A 23,385-nucleotide genomic window follows, 5' to 3' on the forward strand; every position below is an offset into this window, starting at 1 on the left:
AACACAGAGATATTTTAGTTATTGCTGAGCAGCGCTTGCACAGCGTCAAGGGCTTTTCTGCTTTTCACACCGCCCCACCAGCGAGCAGGCTGGGGGTGCACTAAAAGTTGGGAGGGGACGCAGCCGGGACAGCTGACCCCAACTGACCAAAGGGATATTCCAGACCATAGGACGTCACGCTCAGCATATAAAGCTAGGGGAAGAAGAAGGAAGTGGGGGGATGTTCGGGGCGACAGCGTTTGTCTTCCCACGTCACCGTTACGCACGACGGAGCCCTGCTTTCCCGGAGATGGCTGAACACTTGCCTGCCAATGGGAAGCAGCAAATGAATTCCTTGTTTTGCTTTGCTTGTGCCTTACCTATTAAACTGCCTTTACCTCAACCCACGAGTTTTCTCACTCACTCTTCAGATTCTCTCCCCCATCCCACCAGGGGCGGGGAGCACGTGAGCGGCTGCGTGGCGCTTGGTCGCCGGCTGGGGTTAAACCACGACAGCAACCTTGACAAGCTATTAAAAAAGAATAAACAAAAACTGAAAACAGAGCGTCAAGTACCGTTAGCGACAGAGGCAGAATCGCAGCGGGGACGGTGAAAGAGAGAATGCCAAACCGGAACCAAACCCCGAGGCTCCAGGAACAAGGGCATGCCTGCAAAGGACAGCGCCGCATGTGACGCTGTGCCGACCCAGCAAAGGCAGGCTACGTCGAACCGGCGGCCGGATCGCTAGAGACGAGCCGCAGACTGCCAGCTTCCACCAGCGCCACAGCAGGAACCGGTCACTCGCATCGAGGAAAACGATTTTCAGCGAGAAACAGCGAGCGCTCTGACATCCGTAGCGCACAGAGCTGCGAACAAAGCCCCAGTACCATGCGGACGAGGAAAGAAACAAAGGATAAGAGACACGAAAGAGCTCGGGGATGACAGAAAGACTCCCAGACCAAAACAAACAGATGGAGAAGAGGTTCCTGGTCAGCCAGACGGACCGGTCCGATTTCTCACACATGCCCAACCTCGCAGGGAATCGGCAGGAAAAACAGGAAAGAGAGTCCCTCCTGCTGGCACACACCGGCCCTTTCAATCCAAGCCCCAGGTGACTCCGGCCTTCCCTACCTCCAGACACTTTCAAGAGACGCCCTGAAATTCCTGCCTGTGAATCCTTTCACAGCGGCATACCTAACACGTTCCGGTCTTCGGAAATGGCACGTGACGTCCATACCAGTAAGCCAGGATCTGTCCTTCCAAAGAACACAACATGTTGCTTTATGCGCACCGCCAAGAGAACAACTGCTTTTTCAGTTGGCCGCATCCTGCATAAGGCGGGGCGACAGCCCCCACCTCGGGAGGTACCGTAACAGGAGAGCAGAGCTAGCCAGTCCAGTCAGGCCTAGGAGATCGCTCTTCAGTGAGGTTTTTCGTCCCCTTTGCCCCATCTCCTCAATTCTACAACCCACAGGAGAACAGGGGCTTCCATTCAAACCAGGCGCGCTGACAGGGCACGAGCGTTTCTCTAAAGAGCGTCGTTACGCTATCCGAACAGGGCCTCCGGGGATATTCGCAACAGGCACGCATCAGGAGACCGGAAAACCGTTCATCTAGAAGGGCAGTCTCCTCCCGCACAAGGAGTCGATTTTCCCCTGCGTGCCTCTCCCTCCGCAAATACCCGCTGCGGAAATGCCCGCCGTTCGAACACGGTGCATCGGGTTTGCTAGAAGAAAGGAAATACCAGATACAATCAAGAAAGGCTCCGTCTACTACAGGAAACCCTTTCGTCAGTGAAAACACGTAAACTCTTGCCTCTTTCCGCCACGTGGCTTCAGGCTCCACGTCAGACCGCCCTTTCGCTAGCATCGCCACGTTCCTCGCCGTCCATCCCCAGCGCAGTGCCGGTCCTCGGCGCGAGAACTGCGAGAGCGTGAGAGGCCAGGCGCTCCGCAGGTCCGGAAGACAGCCTGGGCCCCCGTCGGCAATGCCCCCAAGGGAAAGGGTTCCACTCGTACGAGGGCCAGCGTGCACACACGCAGTGTGGCCCCTTCCCCGTTCAAGAACATGGACGCGGAAGGAGGGCTGCATCGCAGGGTGGCAGCACCGACAGCACCGACCAGACGTTCTTGCAAGGGCCCGGGCTTCTACAAAAACTTGCCCAGTGGTTAAAACTTCCTTCTTCTTAGAGACTCCTTCCTTCATCAGCATAGCACAGAAAGCAGGCATCCCTCAGCGCTGTCCGAACCAGAGACTGTTCCAACGGCAGAGCCGGGTGGAGAACCGCAGCTTGTTCTCCTGACAGCTCACGGCCCAGGAACGCATCGCCCCGCACCTCAGTCAGGTTACGGCCTCTGCACCAAGCAGAAGCAACGAGAGCGTTTAGACGGCCAGCGACCGCGTCATTCTCTCCCGCGGGAAGAGCTGAGCAAGGCTACATCCCACACTTCTCGGCAATGTAGCTAACCCGGTAGTTTCTCGATCTTTAACTCTGAGGGTTGCCGCTTGAGACCCTGCCCCCCCCTTCCCAGGACGCATCCGGCGATGCCGGACAGCTACGCAGGCAGAGTCGCTTCCGCAGCTCCTGGGACCCCCACGGGGATTAGCACGCCGCCTGGATTTTCTGGGAAAGCACGGTGGGGTACGACAGTCGGAGAAGGCTAAGCCAAGGCAGACAAGCAGCCCAAGCCCCGGGTTCGCCACCTCCGCTCCCCAAACGGCGTAAAGCACCGGGGCGTCTTCCCTCAGCCGAGGTCGGAAGGAACTGGACTGCAGGTCACAGATACCGCGGAGCGGGAAGACAAGAGACTAGAAAACGACCTCTGCGCAATCTTTCCAACAGGCTTCTCCCTCCTTCAGTTCTCACCTGCTGTTGTGCTGTCGCTAGCTTTGGGTTTGGATTTAGACTTGAAGGAGAAGCGCTTGATGAGGCGGCGGGAGAAGCTGCCGGCTTTCTTCCTGGCGGCGGAGTTGGCGGTGATGTTGGACAAGTCATCATGCGACTGGCTCAGGCCCGCTTCCTTCTGCTTGCTCCTTCTCCGGAAGATGAGCTTGGTACCGCTCCGAAGAAAGCTAACTGCAGAGACAGAAAGGAAGGAGACGGAAAGCATGGTAGCATCCTGCCCTGGCGAGTCTCGGGGGCGATAACGCACCCGGCCGCTCTCGGACGAGCGGCAAAGAGCTCTTCCACCCCGAGTGCCGGAAGCGCGCGGCAGGTGGGCGAATCCCAGCTCCCAACCACAAGACAAAGTCTACGTTCAGGACAGACTGCAATACCAACGAGCTGCTTCGCTAAGCACGCCGTCACGCGTCCCCTCTGCGTAAACTTTCTTTTAGGCAACAGCGTCCTCCCCCCAGTGGAAGCGTGCAGAATTGTAATAGAAAGCTAAGACTCATACGAATGGAAAACAAGGGAGAATGTCTGCATGCGGAGACGCCGGGAGGAACACACAACAGGGAAAAGGCCTCTCAGACTAGCCCGTCTCAAGGGCACCCGGATTAGCCGGTCATCGAGCCCCCGGAACAACCGCCCACGGCTTCACAAGATGCCCAAATCTGGAGACGAATAACGGCAATGGCTCAGGACAACTCACGTGGGCGGGACAGGATGGAGACACCGATCGCTGTCAGCCCCAAACGGGTGCAAAAATGGGTATCCAAAACCCGCACACCGTACAAAGCTACAACAGTGTTTCCTACAGAGGGGGCTCGCTTTCCGTTTTCTTCCTTCTCTTCCCCGCCCGCCAGGTCTCTCCAGAATCTGGGCCACACGCCTTTCTACCCGCTGATGTGCAAACAAGGGGCCACCACAGTCCAAACCGTACCCGGTTGTACCAGCGTACAACCCCCAAAACTCGTCCCACTCTCATATTCTGAGCAATCGAGATTTTGGCTTGCGCTTGTTTATGTAAGTTTGTAGCTAACGGAAACCGTCACGGCTACAAGCAGACAAATCCAAGGCGCGCCACCCGCCTAATCGACGCAAGCCCGGAAAGTCCAGAACGGCAGCTCAGTCGGGGCAGGCCCGCTCCATCATTTAAAAGCGGAGAGTTTGTGTGGGCATCCTATGGTACGACAGGTCAGAGGCGCCAGCTGCCTCGATGCTAACAGAGAAAGAGGGAGGGCATCGAGGCCCGTACAATCCACATCATCGGGCGGCCTCCGTTTCTGCGCCAGAGACGGCCGAATTCGGAGGAGGAATCATTATTTACGGACACGCGCCCGATCTGCAGACCCGGAGGCCAGGGAGAGAACACGGGTTCTCGGGAACAGGCAAGCTGTGCAGGATTCCCATCTAAGAGAGCGCAGAAACCGAAAAGGCCACGGGAATCGGACACCTGCAAATAGAGGAGTTTGGAACCACTCCAACGGGTAGCGCGGGAGACAGGCAGGCTCTTCCAGGCTCCAGCAGAAGCCGCTCTTCGCCACGTCGAAAGCTGGCTGCAGCCCCCGCACTCGGGCGGGGAACTTGGACGTCGCTTTGTCCTCAAGTACAACAGGCTAACGTTAGCTACCGTCTAACGGTTCATCCTTACCTTTGTGATCTTTCAAGCTCCTGGTCTCAAGGGCTCCCGTGGAGCCGGTTTCGGACTCAACATCTTCCACCGATGGCCTCTCAGAGATGTCCGATCGCGTCGTCTCATCCAGCTCCTGACTGGCCCTTTGTCCCGACGGTGACGATTCCAGCAGCCGTGACGATTCGGTAGAATCGTGCATCCGGTCAGCTGCGCCCTCTGCCGCAGAATCCCCGTACGCTGTGGCCTCCAGGGATGCAGCGTAACCCAGAGAAAGTGCCATTTCATCTTGAGCGATAGGTACCTGGAGGGGGGTTAGAAGGTCAGACAGACAGGAAGACAGGGTCTGAAGGATCGCGTTCATCTCCCTCCTTCCATCCACACCTACATACGGATGCTCCAGTTGCAATCGTCAGCGCCAGACAGCACCGACGCGCAATCGTCACGCTTTTGCTGAAACCTACTGGAACACAGCCTGTTCCAAAGCATTCGGCAGCACCTCCCTCACTCCCGTAGGCAAGTCCAAGGAGAACTCCTTAGTTTCTCCACGAGGTTCCCAACCGGGTACGGCAGCAGCCTCCCCTTCTGCGGCTGCCCTTTGTGAACTCCCACCGGCAGCTGCCCTGCAGACTGGCGAGGTACCTTTGACACTCACTGGGAAGCAGCGACAAGCTGCAAGGAAGCAGCGAAAGGGTTCTGCCGAGCAAGTCGTCTGTGCTGGAACCTTCCCACACCGGTCCCTACGGGACAGGGTGGTTTCACGCACACATCCCTAGGAACAACCTCCCAGATTGGAAATGGAGCCCCCTAACTACCAGAGACCTTGGAAACTCCTGAGATGATCAGCGTGCTGCGTTTTGTTGGAGTCTTCTTGGCGGGCTTGTTGTTCGTCTCGGTCAGCTGCCTGATCGCCGTCTCAGCCACCGGATCCAAGCCGTTGGGCATATGGCTATCCCCTGAGCACAAGAAAGATACCAACGCTTCAAGTAGCAACCTTCAGCACGGGCAAGGGGTCGCTCGCTGACCGCGCCGCTCATAATCGGCAACTACGCGTGCACAAAGGTAGAGAACAGAATTTATTATGGACTTGCCCGAATAAACCAAAGGAAGGAAGCTCCATATAGCTCTCGGCTCTTTTAGGCACCTGGAAAGCTTGATTTGCCACCAGGCATATCATTAAAATACCCTTCCCGCTCCACAAAGACTTCCAAAGACTCCCAAGAGTTTGGGCAGCCTTGGCCACAAACCATCAAAATGGCAGCAGCGCTCTGTCCCGGAGACAATCAGAGCCCCGAGTACAGGGCGAGCAAAGCTCTTTGGGTTCGGGTAGCCCGCAACGTTCTTGTCAAGCAAGGAAACACCCAGAGTCATGGACTGGACAGCCAAAGGGGAATTTCTTTTACCTGCCACCGCCTCACCCGCTGCTGCCACCACCCCTCCACCCCCACCTTCGCTCGGGCACTTGGACGTTCTCTTCTGCAGCAAACGCAGACGAGTTCAGTGACCCACATTCAGACTGCCACTCTCCAAGAACGACTAAGGAACGCAGTCGCTCCGGTAAGAGCCTCGCATTTCCAAGCACTTACGGCTACCGCTGGGCAAGGGGCCGCGAGGGCAGCCGCTCTCCAAAAGCACCGTTGTCTTCTTTTCAGTCACTTCCACCTTGGAAGGCGACCTCGACGGTGAATCTTCACAGTGAAAGAGAGGCAGACACACAGAGACACCGGTAAGCGCAGATGAAGCTTAGGCAGCTTCGTTACTGTATCGTGGCCCCCTACGTGCACCCCCGAAAAGCCTCGAGCGTGTGCAGAGAGCCCGCAGAGGCCGACTCCGTGAGGCTTTGCGGCAACAAAGCAGCAAGAAGCCTACTGGAAAAAGACATGGGAAGCCACCCCATCGTGAGACCCCGTTCGTGCCGTTTCCCAGCCCCACCTCGTGGAACATCCAGCGCCACGTTCATCAGGACTTCAGACTACCAGCAGCAACAACCGCTAGTAAGCAAGGTCAACATGCTTTCAGCTCCGCATTCGGTACGTACAGCGTAACTTCTTTAGCAGCGAAGAAAATAGAGGAAGAGCGGCAAAACACTTCGCCTGACACCACACAGAGGTTACGCGGCAGCATACACGTTAGAGTCGGGACCCCCCGCCACCAAAGGGTGTCACAGAGAGGCTCGTCCCTCTCTCGCCTCCCCCTGAAAACACAGGGCTGCATCGAGTCCCTCCCCCAAGGCTACACACGACTCTCCAGCCAGCCACAAGACGCTAAGGGAACGGCGACGACGCCCGCGTTCCGAAACCAAAAGCGCCGCGCAAGGTGCGAGTCTGCAACAACCACAACGTACAACGGCTAAGCAGTTTTGCTACCGCCCGCGTGAGCGGCCTCGGGAATATGGCGGCCGAAGCTGTGGCCCCCCCGTACAAGATGCCTGTCGCGGGGCAAGCTCACCCAGTTTGCAGTCTGCCTTGGGCCGGGACTGAATCGTGGTGACCGTAGTCACGATAGTGCCGTCGGGCATGATGGTCCGGTCCATCTCCACCTTCTTAGTGGGGGTGATGCTACTTCGCAGAGACGTGGCATGCTGAGCGTTCAGAGATGCAGGAGACTCCTGGAATAGCAGCTACAAAGAGTAAAGCACAGCTCAGAGAGGCTCTCCTCCTCCCAGACGGAAAGGCAGGCATACGGTGACAAAAGCCACCGCTCTGGGCACCGAGGAGCCATCCCAGCTACAACGTCGGTCGAATGGAGGGAGGCCCAGGGACTGAGGGCCAGGCGACACCCCTCCTCGGCCTAAGGGTCCGCCGGTTCCCTGCGATGAGCCCAGGCCCAATCACGCTTGTCTCCGGCTAGAGGCTCACATCGTGAACGCTCCCGGAGCACGCGTTTCTGCCGAGCTTACGGAGCAGTGAGCTCACCTCCAATATAATGGTAGCTTCAGCCGCCAGCGACCGCCCAGCTCCCGGGGCCAGCGAGCAGGCCTGTCTCCCAGACGGTTGTTTGCCCAAAGAATCAAGCAAAAGCGTGGCATGTGCCAGCAGCACGTCTGCGAGAAGGAACAGGAAAACAAAACACACCGCATGACCTCAGATGTCTCCCAGGCAAGCCCCGCTTTTGGGAAGCAGCCCTGCGGGCCAACGAAGCAGATCCCCACGACTCCGGTAGCTGCCGGGTTCGTGGCGGGGAGGGGGCGGGCAGCGCTCCTCCGCTCCTCTTTACCAATCCAGAAACTGACTCCCTTAAAGAGGTGGCCGTCGCACGGCCTCCATCAAAAATAGGTGCCGCGCTTAGTCCCCGACCGAGTACAAATGAACAGAGTTAAGAGCCTTCTGCAACCTTCTTCCAATACGCGGGGGCAAATCCCCGCGCCCCTCTCCCCACATCAGAGCGGAGACAGGCGGGCCACAGGAACCTCGCGGGTATCAAAAAGGTCAGAGTAAGAGCATTTTGCTATGAAGAACGGACTCCAGAGTTACTTCACACAGTCAGAGGCTCACGTAAAGCCGGATACGAAAAATCCTTTGCCGAGTTCATCACACATCGTACCGACACAGAACTACCGCAGGCTCAAAGCACAGGAAGCCCCTCAGGCATTTTTGTCCCCCCATCTTACAATCCATCTTACGGTTGCCCGTACTCACTTCCTCCTCCGTCACTGTTCCCCAGCACCTGTAGCTTCAGCTCTTTACTTCTAGGTCCCAACTCCCTGTTGAAACAGAAAAAGACGGGCTGGTATTAGGCAATCTTTGCAAAACGGCCATGGAGCAAACAACGCCATTCCGTATCTTCCCTCCTTCAAATCTCACACGCCTCGTCACCTCTTCCAAAGCTCCAGCATGCGTGCGCTACTTTGGAGGACACGACAAGGGGCGGCAAACTACACGAAGAGGAGAACTCCGGTTCGTGTCCCCTGCGGGGCTGTGTAGGCTGCCAGGGGAAGCTGAGAGGGCGATCTGTCTGGAAGGCCGAGATTTACGCTCCAGGCCTTCCGCACCTGCCGCTCCCACACACCGCCTGCGATCGGCGCTTCTGCCCATCCAGTTAAAACACAGAGCGTCCAGGGGAGCGGGAAATATGTACGCAAGCTGGGGCCAATCGTGGGAATCGGTAGGCCGGCACGCTGGCAGCACAAACACAGGCTGCTCTGCGGTGCAGACTTCACCTCTGCGCCGTCCGCATCGGTTACTGCGGTGCGGTAATGACACCCAGAGACCGTGCCGGTCCGCCTCCGCCGTGCCAGCTGGAAGGAGGGCAGACACTTACAGGAAGAGCTCCTCGTTCCACTCCATCTCTGCTGCGGCACCGGCACTGCCAGCCGCCGCCGGCCTCGTCTGCTTCTGCTGCGGGGGGCTGTCTAGCTCTGCCACGCAGCGTATCTCCCCAACTCCTGCAACAGAGGGATAGAGCGCATGCGTGCGCTCGTCAACACGAGGCAGCGGCTTGGCGGACGCACACCCCTCTTTTCCGTTCAAACCCACCCAAAATATCCACTCGCTCCAATCTCACCACCTGCGCGCTTGCCCCTGCAGATCAGCAGTGTTTTCACGCTTACCTCCCTTCCCCTGGCAGCCCAAGTTCAGCACTCGAAGATTCCGGAGCAACAGCTTAGAACCCAGAGGGGCCGCTGCGACTCTGGACGGGGACTCTCGAGTCAACTTATTGCTGGGTACCTGAGGAATGACGAGAGCAAGACCGACGCCTTTATCGTTCACTCGCCAGCAGACAGCAGCAAGATGGTTCGTCCTTGCATTTGCTAAGTAGCTCCTCACACCAACGTAGGGGAATACCCACAGAGCCATCAAGAGATGCTGCGGGGTCCTCAAGCTATCGACCTCCGGCGGGCCCCCGTGTTATTTCAGATGGGAAATTTAAGGCAGTCAGGAAAAGAGACAGACAAGAACAAGCTTGCTGGCTGCCAGACGGACAACTGAAGACGACAAACCACGGACATTCCATGCCTGTAGAGGCTGCCCTAGACGGAGCCGTGGTGTTCAGAGCAACAGACTGCCAAAAGAGAGATGCGTCTCAGGCAGTCCGGCTCCACCTCAACACGACCGGCACTCAGCATTCAGGAAACAAGGTACAAACAGAGCTGCCCTTTGGAGCAGCTTCTAATTATCCCTACTCCCCGTGCCACAGCACCCCAACTCCTACGACAGCGCAGGCCAGGATGCGGCTGTCGCCCAGAAGCGAGTCTCAGCCCTGGGATTCCCGCCTGAGCCCCCGCCCTCAGAAGCACCTTGGGGCACAGCGTTTGAGGCACAAGCAGCACACGAGGAGAGCGCCTTACCGCACCGGCTCCAGCGGTGCAGGCCTTCAGATTCACCATCATGGCTGGCTGCGTGCTGACAATGGTATCCTCGATCAGATCCTTTATGGTGGACAGATCCGCTCTCCCTTCATTCTTCTCTCCGCAAATCAAGAGGAAATGCAGAAAAGTCATAACGAGGCAGACACATTTTCTCCTTATACAGCTCCAACTGCCTCTCGAGCCTCTAAGACGCTACACGGTCTTTCTCCTGGTAATAACCTCCCAGGTGCTCTGCCCATATCCCGTACTCGCTCTCCCCAGTGCCTAAAGCTTCCGCCTAACAGCTGCAGGCAAACGTACATCATCTAAATGAGACAAACTCAGCCTCTACATCTGTAGTCTGCCTGTTGCAAATTTTGACCACACAGCTTTTACAGTTTGCCACCTCCTCACCACCTCATGAGATGGTGCCACCGCACTTTCGGGAGAACAGCCAAATCCCTACATCTACTCAGGATAAAGCAACAAGGGTGGCAATAAAACAAATCAACCAACCTGTTTGGATCACAGAAGCACAAGCACACCCATGTTCAGCTCGTTAAACCTCTAATGCCCACGGGTTCCCCACACTAACCTCTCAAAAAAACCCCAAACAAACAAAACCCAAACAAACAAAACAAAACAAAACAAACAAAAAAAACACACACACACAAAAAAAGAAAAGAACCAACCCAGCTCATTTTGCAGCTCTACATCTGACAACAGCAGGACCACCTACACGGACAGAAAGCCTTTTTTGCTACACAGACTCCCATTCAGCTGTTACACCAAACTCGGACAACAGACATTGATACCGCTTCGGCCCTCTTGAGGACGCGCCGTTTTGACAGAGCTGAGCTAGAATCGATGCCAGGGCGAAAGAATCCCCTCCCTCACCCTAAAGGGCCAGGACAGCGAGTTGCCAACCTCTCCCTTCCGCCGCAGCCTTTCTCTTGGCTCGGCGCTGCTCCTGCCCCTCCCGCCCTTCCTCCGCTCTCGAGTCCAGCCTCCCACTGTTTGCCGCTCACCTCGCGAAGTTGAAGTCTCGGAAGAACCGAAAGGTTCAAGTCTGGTCTGTCCTTGAACGTCCACGACACCAGGAGACCTTCGTTCTGTATCTCCTCCAAGTGGATCTCCACCTGACCCAGAACAAATACCCATAGTCAGGAACAGTTTCTGTTTCCATTAGGTGCTTTTTGCCCTGCTTCAAATTCAGCGACTGAAAGGCCCTGTCCTGGTTTCGGCTGGGACAGAGTTAACTTTCTTTTTAGTAGCTGGTACAGTGCTGTGGTTTGGATTTAGTGTGAGAATACTGTTGACAACACTCCGATGCTTCAGTTGTTGCTAAGTAGCACTTCTCTTAAGCCAAGGACTTTTCAGTTTCCCATGCTCTGCCAGCAAGCAGGTATGCAAGAAGCTGGGAGGGAGCATAGCCAGGGCAGCTGACCCCAACTAGCCAAAGGGGTGTTCCATAGCATGGAACATCATGCCCGGTATATATGCCCGGTATATAAACAGGGGGGAGTTGGCCGGGAGGGGCGGATCGCGGCTCTGGCATCAGTCAGCGGGTGGTGAGCAACTGCATTGTGCATCACTGGGGTTTTTCCCTTCCCTCCCCCCCCCTTTTTTTTTGTTATATTCCTTTTCATTACTAGTATTATTATTATATTTCATTATTATTATTGTTAGTATTATATTTTACTTTAGTTATTAAAGTGTTCTTATCTCAACCCAGGAGTTTTGCCTCCTTTCCCGATTCTCCTCCCCATCCCACCGGGAGCAGGGCGGGCAGGGGACGGGGAGTGAGGGAGCGGCTGTGTGGTGCTTGGCTTCTGACTGGGGTTAAACCGCGACAGGCTCTCACGCCAGTGCAACAGTAAGAGGCAGAACGTAAGAACGCAAGTGGTCCCGGGCCTACGGGAAGAAGCAGCTACAGAAGCCTCATCGCTCCATAGTGAGATCTGGCTTCCTCACCACCTTTGGATGCCCAGGCGCCATCAGAAGGAAAAACAATAGGTTATTTCTTTGGCTGAAGAAAAAGCCTGCAGGACAATCCGAAAGAGCGGGTTGGGCACTGACACGGGATGTTTACTGAGCTACATCAATTAACCGTTGCCAAACGTATGCAATGCGTCTCCAGGAGATCATCCTCAGATTGAAAACTCATCCGGGTTACCAATAGTCTGCAACTACAAACCAGACCGTACACCATCCCGTAGTTCAGTTGAAAAGTTGCACACCCATACACCTGAAAGGTGTCCTTAATGCAACAGACAGAAACAAACCACACAGGAAGAACTCCTGACCCAATATATCTAGTAAAAACAGGGGAATGAAATTTAACGTAGTTCTAAAGCAATGGACAGACTGACATTCAGTTACCAAGAACACAGAAGGTCGTCAGTCGAAAGCGACAGATCTGGGACACGGCAGCCAGGCAAGTAACCAATAAGAGGTGCATAAAAAAGGCAAGGCACATTCGGGAATGCAGTACTTGAAGTATTCCGACCAACAGGCACACGGTAACCTTACCAGCATTTCACAATGTGGCAGCAAGACCTCAATTAGAATACCACACGCAATTCTCTACGAGAACGATCCCAAAACTTCAGCCAGAGGCGCAGACAAGGAGACCTAGAAAACGCCAGCGAGTAGAGGAGCAATTTGATGAGACGTGACAAAGGCCACCTTGCTCCCAGAGACCACGCAAAGATGAAAAGTGACCACAGTTGCCGCCCACAACTAGATCGGCGGCAGGCACGCTAAGCGCCGAGGAGAGAGAGAGGAGCTATTTAAACAACCACGGAACGGAGGCACAAAACCAAACCGGCACGATCCGATAAATGTCGGTTGAAAAATTTAATAAAGCTTCCGAGAGCAAAGGGGTTCTAGAACAACCTTCCAGCTGCAATACCTGCAATAGCACGGGATTGGCTTCTGCTACCACAGAGTTACTTCTAATTTTGCCATGTCTCCCTATAGCGCAAACGAGCGCGCGGTCTCCAAGCAAGATACTGTCTCCAGCGTCAAGCCCTTCTTCACGATGGGAACAAAATCGCATTCCAGAGAAGCAAATCCAGCCAGAAAGTGACTACGGAGTTACCACCCGTCGCGATTTCACAGAGCTTCTGTTCTGGAAGAAGCATCTCCAAGATTCGACACACAGAAAAAGTCCATATCACGCTCTTATGAACATATTAAGGGGAGCAGCGAGAAGAAAACCGCTCCTCATCGTGGATTTCTTTTTCACACCAACCACCAGGACAACACCATAATTGTACATACGCACAGGACGCATCTCTCCCTGTCCATCGCGCCGCGAGGGGAATCGAACTCCGTGGACCTTTCGCTTCTTAAACACCCGCTTAAAAACACAGTATAGAACGCTGCCGTGCCTCAAATCTCTCTGGATTTTGTTACAGCTACGTCACATAGCCAAGATCTGCAGAACAAGACTCAGAAAACGGGACTCGGCACACAGACCGGGAATATACGCCACCCCGCCAAACGTCAGTGACAGCGCGCTGCTTCTTCCGGCATGACGAGGCCTTTATTTGCACTAAATCGGGTCCTCCTTCCTCGATCGGCGTGGGGCCGGCTGAAAGAACAAGTTCAACGGCTAACTTTTTACAACTGTTACCTGAGCCTGCAGCACAGCCAAAGTGACATGATAGGTGTCCACAGAAACAGCAACTGGGGACTGCTGAGTAACGGAGACGGGGAATTTCACAGCTTCAGCTGACAGATGGCAGTGTAGCACCTAGAAAGAAAAGGAAGGAGATGAGTTTACATCCTTGACCAGAGGCAGCCCCGCGATGGCAAAGCCTCTAAAAGCAACAGGCAACGCGGACCCATCGTGGCAGGAAAGAAACATCAGGCTTACTCCCAGACCCCGTCCCGCACCGCGAACCTGCCGTTTCAGACTCTGTACGTGAGGCAGTAAAGACGTATCGGTGACAGGAGCTCTCTTCTCCTCTCCGCTGTAGGACCCCGACATTCGGGCTCAGCATTCATACGCCCCAGCTCCACGAACACATCTCCCCCCCCCGGCTCTCCCAGAGCTCACCGACGTGCAGCCCCAGAGCTGCGATCTCACGAGCCCGTCGACAGGCCTCCGAACTCAACAATAGACCTCGCCCGAAACTTCCCCGGTTCCACCATCCCCATCGCGTGGGCCTCGGCAATCTCCGTAGAACACGCGGTCGGTCGATGGAGAAACCCCACACCATACGATTCAGAACCGCAAAGCCTTACCATGCTGTGGTCCGACTGCCCCTTGCACGTCACGCGACTTATGTTTGCGGCCGGCGGTAACTGAGGACCCTCTTCAAATGTGATCTGCACTGAACTCTACGAAAAGAGAACTCCGTTAGTCCCCAGCGGTCAGGGTATCCCAGAGAGTTTCGAAGAGGACGAACGATTCTGAGGTGGGGCCCCAGAGACGCTCCGGTCCGTTTCCACGAAGCCAGCCAGCACGCAGAATCGTCGCACGCTGCAATTCCACCCACCTCGGCTTGTCCATGCAGAGAAAGGAAACAAGGTCTCCAGTCAAGGCTGAGACTCACAAACGCTACGTTAATTTCAGACACGCAAGCCCAAATGAGAACGTAAAATTGTTCTGGGTAGCAGTCAACTCTAAGTCAAGTGCATTAACCCTTCTTCATTGCAGAAGCTTCGCTGTTTCTTCTCTCTTTCCCCTCTGTGCTAATCCTGCCCCAAGCAAAAAACAAACAAATAAACAAAACCCAAAAACCAAACCAAAACCCCAAACAACAACAACAAAACCCACCCTCAGCAAATGGTACATCAGCTCCTGTGCTCGACTCGTTCCCTTTTTCAACCCTCTCCTGGTTTATTAGATTACAATCTCCACCGCAGAAGCATCCCTCTTCTTCGTTTGAGGATTTCCCCACACAACAGGAGCGGTTCTCTACAGAATATCAGATCAGCCCTTTCTCTCCACGACCAGAACCTCCGCCCAATGAGTCAAGTATATAATCATCAGCGGCAAGCTGTTGCCCTGTTCTTCCCAATACGTCACAGCCTCACCGAACTGGGAGGCACCGGCCAACTTCAAAAGATCTCGTTACTCAGCCCACGCAGAATGAACCGCACGCGCAAGGTAGCGCGAATCTATATAGATACCCCAAGGCAGGGAGAAAACACAGACGAAAAATAAAACAAGGAGGGAAGCACGTGCTTGAGAGGCAACTCAATTCCTTTCAAGTCTTTGCCCCGTTTTAAGGCAAGTAACTTGAAATCCGAACAGGAAATATGAAATACCAGCTGCTAACAATTAAAGATCTACGGAAAAAAGCGACACCTCGTGACTAAAGCCATGCTCTCAAGTACCAGGGATGAGAATGAGACACGGCCGGGAGGCGGACCGACCCTCATCTGCCCACTGCCGGCTCCCTCAGATCACGCTCTTCGCGGAATCTGCCCGAATTCAGATGCTGGCGTGCTCTGACCACGAATGCGCTCCTATAAAGCTCCTACCATGCGCGTTACGTTCTCACGTTCACCGTGATTCGGAACCACGGGGAAACGTGGGCAAATCTAGACCTGAATGAGATTAGGACGTATTCTTTTAAAATTCACCAAGCTGAAAGAAGCCATGCAGAAACAACAAAGCCACAGAAGGAAACAGACTATAAAGAGGGAAGCGACAGAGCAGAGTTCCTCCAGGACTAGGACTCTGGAACGCTAGCCTCCCTCTATTATCCTTTTACGGCAAACCACGAGACTTCTACCCCAGTTTCGGCATTTTCCTTTCCCTTTCTTGGGACTATGCGCAAGGGAAAATGAGACGGCACACCCAGAGGACGGTAAAGATAGCTCTCGAACAGACAATCAAGACAGGAATCTGCGGTTCTTCCCCAGCCGTGCCAACAAGCCTGTGGAAGCAGGCTTATAAATCTGAGGGACGAGATCCTCCGCCGTTCTGCGTCCACGCCGAGAGCCTGACGTACTCACAACCATCCGCTCCTCCGCAATAACGGCACTGTTAAACCCAGCTTTGCAGAGCTGCGTTTCCTTACGGCTTTTTGTCAGTCGATACAGCTAAAATGAAAAGATCGTGACAGCAAAAGGAGCTAAGAATAAGTCTACCCGGGAGAAAGTGAGATTGCTCACTTCTAAGCATAGACCTATCCCCCGACTCCCCTCAGGACTTAAAAGGAGAGCAGTGGCGGAGTCAGACCGGGAGCGGGGAAGGAGCTGCTGTCAGTTGCGATGAGCGCCATCAGGCCTTCTGTCCCTTCCCTCAACCGGATGCAAGAATAATTTCGTAGGAGACAGGGACCGGGGCGGGAGGGGGCCACAGGGGAATGCCTTTTCAGGACAAGGCTAGCGCATTTTCAACGACTGAATCGCCATCGGTTCGAAACTGAGGTTTGCCTGAAAACTACAACGCACCGCAGAAAAGGAGACGCGGCTTCTCCTTCGAGATCTCGGCGGACGGCAGGACTATCCTTTACGCAACTTCATCACAAAAACAAGACAAAAAAACCTAACACGCACCCAGCCCAGAACAAGTCTCCTGTTCCGTGGTCTTCGGAAGGTGCGCACGGACTACCGGGAGAAGACTGTAGTCAACCTGAGGCTGACTTCACCTCATCGCACTGAACTTTTAAAAGACCAGAGGACTATTGTCTTAAAAAAATTTTTCACTTACAGTTAGCGCTTTCATTATTAAGTCCCTACTCTCTTCTCATTTGGCAGCCCCCTAGATCGCTTGAAAACATAATTCCTCAGGGCACGCAACGAAAAGTTACTCAGCCTCGCAATACGTTAGCAAAGTTGCAACAACCGAGACTAAAACGGTCTTACTTCTTCTTCTACTGGTATGCTCTCGTGACGCTACAGGCTGCAACGTGAAAGTTCTCATATAAGTCAGCGAAGAGTTCCTCGGCAGAATGCATCTCGCAAAAACTCAGTACCGAAGCACTAGCTAAAAGAGAAGATGTCAATTTTCAAGTTGTTTTATCGCCTGACAAGGAGATACCTCAAAAACAACCGTGTTACAAAGGACAGTCGTGAGTCCAGGCCAAACGTTGCAACACAGTAACTTTCTATATGGATTGCAAAGTTTAGATGCAACTGAAATCACTACATAAATAGTTATCTTGAACAACAATTACGTATCTCCGTGGCTTTGCGAGCGTTACTTGGATTCAGTGCCCGCGCTAAGTCTTCCACCGCCATCACCGATCGACGTCCGTGCCATTTCTTCTGTGTGTCCGAAAGAATGTCCACGTCTTAATTCCAAGGCTCAAGGAGGAAACACTAGCAAAAAGATCATCGTTGTCTCTTTCCCAGTTAGACACGATCAGTCACTTTATCCCATTTTACGAGGACCGGGAGGCTGACTGCCGGAATTCCATGTCCGAAAAGCAGGGCATTGGCAGGAATGGGACGCCCGACGGCCGGGACAAGAAAAGGGTCCGAGATGGAGTATTTTTCCCAGTTAAACAGATGTAAGCAGCTCCAGGTAACTCCCGATCTTATCCAGTATCCCACGTAAAGGACAGCCCCCCAGGGTAACCACCGGGCCCCACTTCAGGGAACAGCTTTTAGATCCAGCAATTCACTGCGGCAACGCCACTTTCTGAGTAGATGTGCTCCAGACGAGGAGTGACTGCAGCAGCAATCGAAGCGTGCCACTTCAGCCCTCAGCTAATCTTCACCTTAAAGGAGTTCTAAATTCTGCAACTTAGAAATTCAGGTAAGTTTGTGAGAATCTGAGGAATTCAGCGCTTGACAGAAGAGCGCAGGGTATCAGATACGGGCGACTGCTGACACTTGACCACCACGACCGCGGCATTCCGACAAGAGGGGCCCAGAAGGAGAGGGTGCGTTTCTACGGGGGGGAGGCGCTGCGCAGATGTTCTCGCTTCTGTTCGGTCCCTTGCCGAGCCCTCTCTCCAAAGAGGGAAGGCCTCTGCCTGTGCGCGCAGGTCTCGTAAAGAGAAGAAGCGGTTGCCGTGGCTCGCCCTATGCGAGCCGCTGTACCGAGCCAACCGTGGGGGAGCCGCTAAGCGTCACTCACGGCAGCGGGTCCCCTCGATACAATATGCATCGTATCAGAACAGACTTACTTTCAGTCACAAAAGAAAGCGCTGGCTTTGACGGTTCAATACCAGCAGGATCTGCACGGTTTCGGCTTCCGTACAATAAATCAGCCGAGCATATCCTGACACTCAGAAGTTTTCCACAGCAAAAAGGACCGCTTTTTCAGGACGTGTATCTCGGGTTCAACGCTGCACCCAGCTATTTGCACGACCAGGGGAAGGCGGGGAGGAGGAGGGAGGGAGAAAGAAATGGAGGCAGGCAGAAGGAAGAACTTTAGCAGCTGAGATGTTAAACACCAGATCAAGTTTCTCACATCTTACCCGGTGTAACTATCAAGAGCGTAACCTTACAGTACATAATCTAGTCTCGTTTAGTTCCAGCAAAAGACTCAGTTCCAACAGCCTGCAGCAGGTAGTCCCACAGCCACCTTATACAGCACCACCCTCTCATTCGTCTTGTACCTCATCCTGTAAGATCAAGAACAGAGACTGGTTAGTACTCATTAGGCTACTACTCGTAATCAGTCCTACCTTCTCTCAGAGGAGTCAGGCCCACACTCTGGACTCCTCCTGCCCTTGGTATACTTAAGGGACCGTTTTCTAACTCTCTTAGAGCACGATGAAGGTTTCTGAACTCGTTCCAAGTAACCAGTACGAGAAAATGGACGTGAACACAACACCAGGGCCAGTCGGTTTTTTTTTTTTCTCCCCTCTATGCAAACTTCTTACCCTATTTTCAAACCGGCACCTTACCATTTTCTCAGTCGTTGACAACTAAGTGCAAGCGATTGACGACATTAAAGGAAATTAAAAGACAAAGAATCACCAGAGAAGGAACTGCCAAATTCACAAAAGCAGGCACAGCTTATGGTTTGATGGTTAACTCGATCTTTACCCCTGCGTCTGGCAGATCAACCGCACCTTTGTGGAAAGACCCAGTTTTCCACAAACCTCTCGGGAACAGAGCACTCAATCTCTTGAAAACCCGTCAGAGGATAAGCTCATCCTAAAACCAATGAACAACTTTGAATACTCCGTCTTTTGACATCATCAGAGCCTGGACGGGGACACAAACATCCGTTCCCATTTTCTAATGCTAGCCAGCTAGATCTAAAGCAGGAAAGAAAGACCGGGTGCCGCTACATTTCTGTTAAAAAGGACAATTTCACTTATCGCAAGCAGCAACGAAGGAGAAACTACGCCAGCCCTTCCAAGTCAATCTAACATTTCGTGAGTCGATCTAACAAGGCAAAGGAGGAGGTGAGAAGTCACGCCACGCATGGGGCAGAGAGAACTTCAGGTGGGAAAGCAAAGGACTGCACACGACGGAACAAAGAAAAAAAATTTTCTTTCTTCAAGAGGAAAACAATAAAAACTAGCTGGGGAGCATCAGTGAGGCAGGTCCAACGAACCAAATCTGTCCAAAACCGTGGCAGTAAGCAACACCCAGCTTCACGAGCGGGGTCTCTGACGCACCTCAAAACAGGAAGACACGACACACGTAAGACAAGCATTAAGAAAGGTAACGTTCGGAACAAGTCAATTCCCCGATCCATCTGTAACAGGCAGAAAATATAATTTAGCAGGTAAAAACATCAGCCGGGTAACAGGGGTACACAATCCCACGCAGACAGCCCAGCCGCATTCGCACCTACACAATGCTCCTAGAGGCTGATTCTATATATTTCTTACGAGAACAAAACTTGCCTCAAGACACGCTGCTCTTCCGAGTAGTAACGCTCAACCATCTCGCCTCGTAGCTGTGACAGACAACAAAGTCTCTCAGAAAACTCACCGTTCCCACACGGCCAACATACGGGGTACCGGGACCAGGTAGTACCGGCTATGGCTTTCTTCACAAAGCCTCTAACAGTCTGTGCTCTAAATCTGCGTTACCTGGTCTTAGGTGACTTCATACATCCTTCCAAAAGGAGCGGCGGACAACATTTTTAAATATTCTCTGCCCTACAATGCTTGACACTGGTACAACAAAAACATTCCCGGTCCGAGGCTGGAAAAGGAACGCAAAGGTGGCTCATTACACGCTAATATCCCATGCCGGTCATTCTGCGCTTCCTAATGCCAGGCAGCAACCGTCATCCGGAAATAATCACAGCCCTCACTCTGCGCTTTGAAGGAGAGCATTTGATTAAATCCTTTCAAAAAGGGTTCTGCTCTGCTACAGTTAAGGACTACAGAACTTCAAGAACACCACGCTCGACCTACGCAATTAAGATTTGTTCCGTCTTGCGCGGTTACTTTCAAGTACAACTGCTTAACAAGCCTTATTTACCCTTCTGCTCTCAAGATGCCAGACAACGCTATCTACTTTAAGCAGCAAAACAAAGGCCAAAACTGAGCCGCCCCACACTTGCCGATGAAGTTAAGCCCTCCTTCGGTCAAATTGCAGAGGACACTCATGCAGGTTCTGCAGCCTTTATTCAAACGGCTGTATCGCACGGGTGCGACTTACATGCCTTGTAACTGAAAAGGACTTCCCTGAGAAAAGACAGGTACCACCCAGGAGACACATAACAAAAACAAGTATTTCTTCCTAAGTCGCCTTCCTCCAAGATCCAATTTCTTCATCTCAACCTAGCAAGTTATTCTCAGAGGATGACACCGAGGCAAATGAAAACACAGAGAAATGAAGAGCTACAGAAGGTACGCTGGAAAAACTGCTGTGCAAACATTCCCAAAGGAGTCAAAGTCACGCCATTACCTATGGGGTTAGGCTTTACGAAGCCTATGACGCTTCGTAATAACGGGGGGAGTAATAATTTCTCATTCCTCCCCACCTTCACCCATCGCCTGATTTTTTCACGTGGTCGTGCTGCACTGAGAGATCCGCTTTTCTGTCCTGCCTCCAGTCCAGATTTTATCTCGCTTTGTCAAAAGGGGAGAGACTTTTCCAATCTCGTTGGAAAACTCGAACGCGAGTTCGCATCGCATTCTTCAAGACTTTAATTTCCTTTTCTGCAAACACACTGGCTTCACGCTAACCTTTTTTAGCTCTTGGTTTTCCCATGCAACTTAACAGAAAGGCTCCCCCTTCCCGTTCACATGACAGGAAGAAAGGAGACTACGACAGACTTTGGACCGTGGCTTTTGCGGGCAAAAGCACCTGCCTTGCAAGCAACGCGAGCTACTGTGCAATTATTGCTGTATGGAATCAGCGAGGCGTATTCTCCTTCGTGAACTTCAAAACTGCAGATCGATACAACGGCAATCCCGGGAGATTAAAGGGAATAAAACACCGGAAAATTCGGAAGAGGTTGCTGCGGAAACCTCAAAGTGGCTACATCGGCCGGCTTCACCAGACCTGACTCCGGCTCAGGCCCCACACCGCGCCAAACAAAGCGCGCTGCCCAACACCTACCTTTCCGTGCTTTTACAACGCGGGCACACTCACCTGTGGTTACGCTCCCGTCCCACCAGGCCGGCGCAAAGCTGCTCGAAAAGCGACGCTGGCTCCCCGTGCGCCTGCCGGCTCCCTTCGGCCGAGACCTCGCAGCCCCGGACAGCGCCCGGCCAGGAAGGCTTCCCCGCAGCCCGAGAACAAAGGCCAGGCCCAGAAGCCGCCGCCGCTCCCCCCTCCCCCCGACGACAGCTCCCCCCCCCCCCCCCCCCCCCCCCCCCCCCCCCCCCCCCCCCCCCCCCACCTCACCTCGCCGCCGCGCCCGCCCGGGCCCCGCCGTACCCCGTGCCGGCGCGCCTGGCTGTTGAGGGCTCGCACCCAGGCCCGCTGCCACTGTTCCCGCAGGGACCGGAGGGCGAGCAGCGCGGCGAGCAGCGCCCGGGCCCCGGCCTCCTCCGCCGCCGCCGCCCCGCGCCGCCGCGGCGCCCGCAGGGCCGCGGACCGCCAGTACTGAAGGAGCCAGGCCGCGACGGTGAGCAGCGAGGCGGCGAAGAGCAGCACCAGCGCGGCCCAGCCCGGATCCGGCCCCATGGCGCCGCCCGCAGCGACTCACGGCGGGCCGGCGGGCATGGCGGGCGGGCTGCGGCGCCGGCCCGGCCGCTGCCACCTCCCACCGCGGGAGGGGTGGGAGAGGAGGGGAGGCCGCGCCGCCGCCGCCTGCCGCCCTCCTCCTCCTCCCGGCCGCCGCCGCCGCCTGGCCCCAGCGGCGCCCCGGCCCCGCGTGCGCACAACCGCCGCCCCGGCCCGCGCTCCGCCAGCCGGCCGCCCGCTTCCGGCGCTGGGGCGCCGCGCAGCGCGCGCCCCCCCGCGGCCCGGCGGGGCGGCCCGAAGCGGGCAGCGGCTGTACCCCGGCGGCCACCCTCGGTGTGGAGGGCGGGTAACGCGAGTCGCGACCCAAGGCAGCAGCGGCCGGCTGGTGGCGATTCCTCGCTGCTGGAGCTGCGGGAGGGTCTCTGGCCAACCATCCCCCCCCACTCTCTGCTGCGGTTCCCTCCCCAGCAGTAACACGCACCGGCCTCGAGGTTTGTTTAAGGCTCGGTTGAAGTTTGCAAAGTCATTTTTGCAGAAGCTCAACGGACAGCAGAGCAGAGGCAGCCTCTCTCAGCACAGCGGCACAGAAAAACCCATCAGAAACCATCTCGGGTCACCACACCCCACTTAAAGCAGGTGCAGGGCACGGGAAAGCCCTTCTTGCTGCTTCCCCCCCCCTTTCTTGCTGCTTTGCTCCTCTGCTCACGGACTCACGCCTGAATGCAACATCTGTGGACAGAAACTGGGCCTATCCTGCCTTCCCCCCCGCCCCCCCCCCGCCCAAGTAATCCCCTGAGGGTCCAACGGCTGCCACAGATTTCCTGGCAAGACACTTTATTAGTTTTTTCCAACATCTGAGGAAACGCGTGGGGCAACGAAACCGACGGCCGCTCCGATTGTCGCTCTGGCGCATCCCGCCAGCGCCAGGCGCGGGACCGCCCCGCCAGTCAGCCGGCTCCCCGCCCCGCCGCCAGCAAGCGCGGAGCTCGGCGGCTGGCGGTGGCTGCGCTGCCCGGGGTGGCCGGCAGCCGCCCGCCAGCGCCGCCTCCCAGACCTGGGCAAAACGCGGTTCCGGCTGCTGGCAGACCGGCAGGGCGAGCGCCATGGCGGCCCCGCGCCTCCCTCCGCCGGGGCTTGCCCGCTCGCCGCGCCGGGAGGAAGTGACGTACCTGGGGGCGGAACAGAGCCGGCGCGCGGTTGGTGGGGCGCCGAGGCGGCCATGGCGGTTGCGGGCACTGCGGGGCGGAGTCCGTCGCGGGGCCGCCCCCAGGCCGGAGCCAGCGCTGCTTCCCGCGCAGAGAGCTTCGCGGAGGCACGGGCGGATCCACGCAGACCCCAGCGCCGGGCACAGGCGCTGACTCGCGCCCCTCAGCGCAGCCGAAAGCGCTACCGGCCCCGGTCCCGGCCGCCGTCCGAGCAGAGCCCCGCGCCGGCAGGCGGCTCGTGCCAGGGCCAAAGATGGCGCTCCCCTCGCCCATAGGTCGGAGGGGGCCCGTGCTTCCGGCGCCTCCTCTCTAGCGTCCGGCTGGAAACAGCCGGCGGGAGGCGTCAGCGGGCGGCGCTCCGCGCCCGGCCCCGCTCGGT

At 55.3% G+C, this 23,385-nt stretch overlaps 1 protein-coding gene across 1 annotated transcript in view; it reads right to left on the minus strand.

Moving 5' to 3' along the window:
- Window positions 1-21,801, minus strand: part of C2CD2L (C2CD2 like) — a 33,370-nt gene extending 11,569 nt beyond the window's left edge. Inside the window, exons 1-14 of the mRNA XM_050910862.1 lie at window positions 21,553-21,801; window positions 14,035-14,130; window positions 13,421-13,540; window positions 10,809-10,919; window positions 9,781-9,897; window positions 9,043-9,160; window positions 8,754-8,877; window positions 8,132-8,196; window positions 7,409-7,536; window positions 6,942-7,113; window positions 6,080-6,181; window positions 5,316-5,449; window positions 4,515-4,797; window positions 2,846-3,055 (exon numbers count right to left, since the gene is read on the minus strand). Coding sequence (XP_050766819.1) covers window positions 2,846-3,055; window positions 4,515-4,797; window positions 5,316-5,449; window positions 6,080-6,181; window positions 6,942-7,113; window positions 7,409-7,536; window positions 8,132-8,196; window positions 8,754-8,877; window positions 9,043-9,160; window positions 9,781-9,897; window positions 10,809-10,919; window positions 13,421-13,540; window positions 14,035-14,130; window positions 21,553-21,801 — 2,029 coding nt within the window. The remainder of the gene's footprint in view (window positions 1-2,845; window positions 3,056-4,514; window positions 4,798-5,315; window positions 5,450-6,079; window positions 6,182-6,941; window positions 7,114-7,408; window positions 7,537-8,131; window positions 8,197-8,753; window positions 8,878-9,042; window positions 9,161-9,780; window positions 9,898-10,808; window positions 10,920-13,420; window positions 13,541-14,034; window positions 14,131-21,552) is intronic.
- Between the last annotated feature and the right edge of the window lie 1,584 nt (window positions 21,802-23,385).

The sequence above is a fragment of the Gymnogyps californianus genome, chromosome 25 (assembly GCF_018139145.2).
Source record: "Gymnogyps californianus isolate 813 chromosome 25, ASM1813914v2, whole genome shotgun sequence".
In the NCBI taxonomy this organism is placed as follows: domain Eukaryota; kingdom Metazoa; phylum Chordata; class Aves; order Accipitriformes; family Cathartidae; genus Gymnogyps; species Gymnogyps californianus.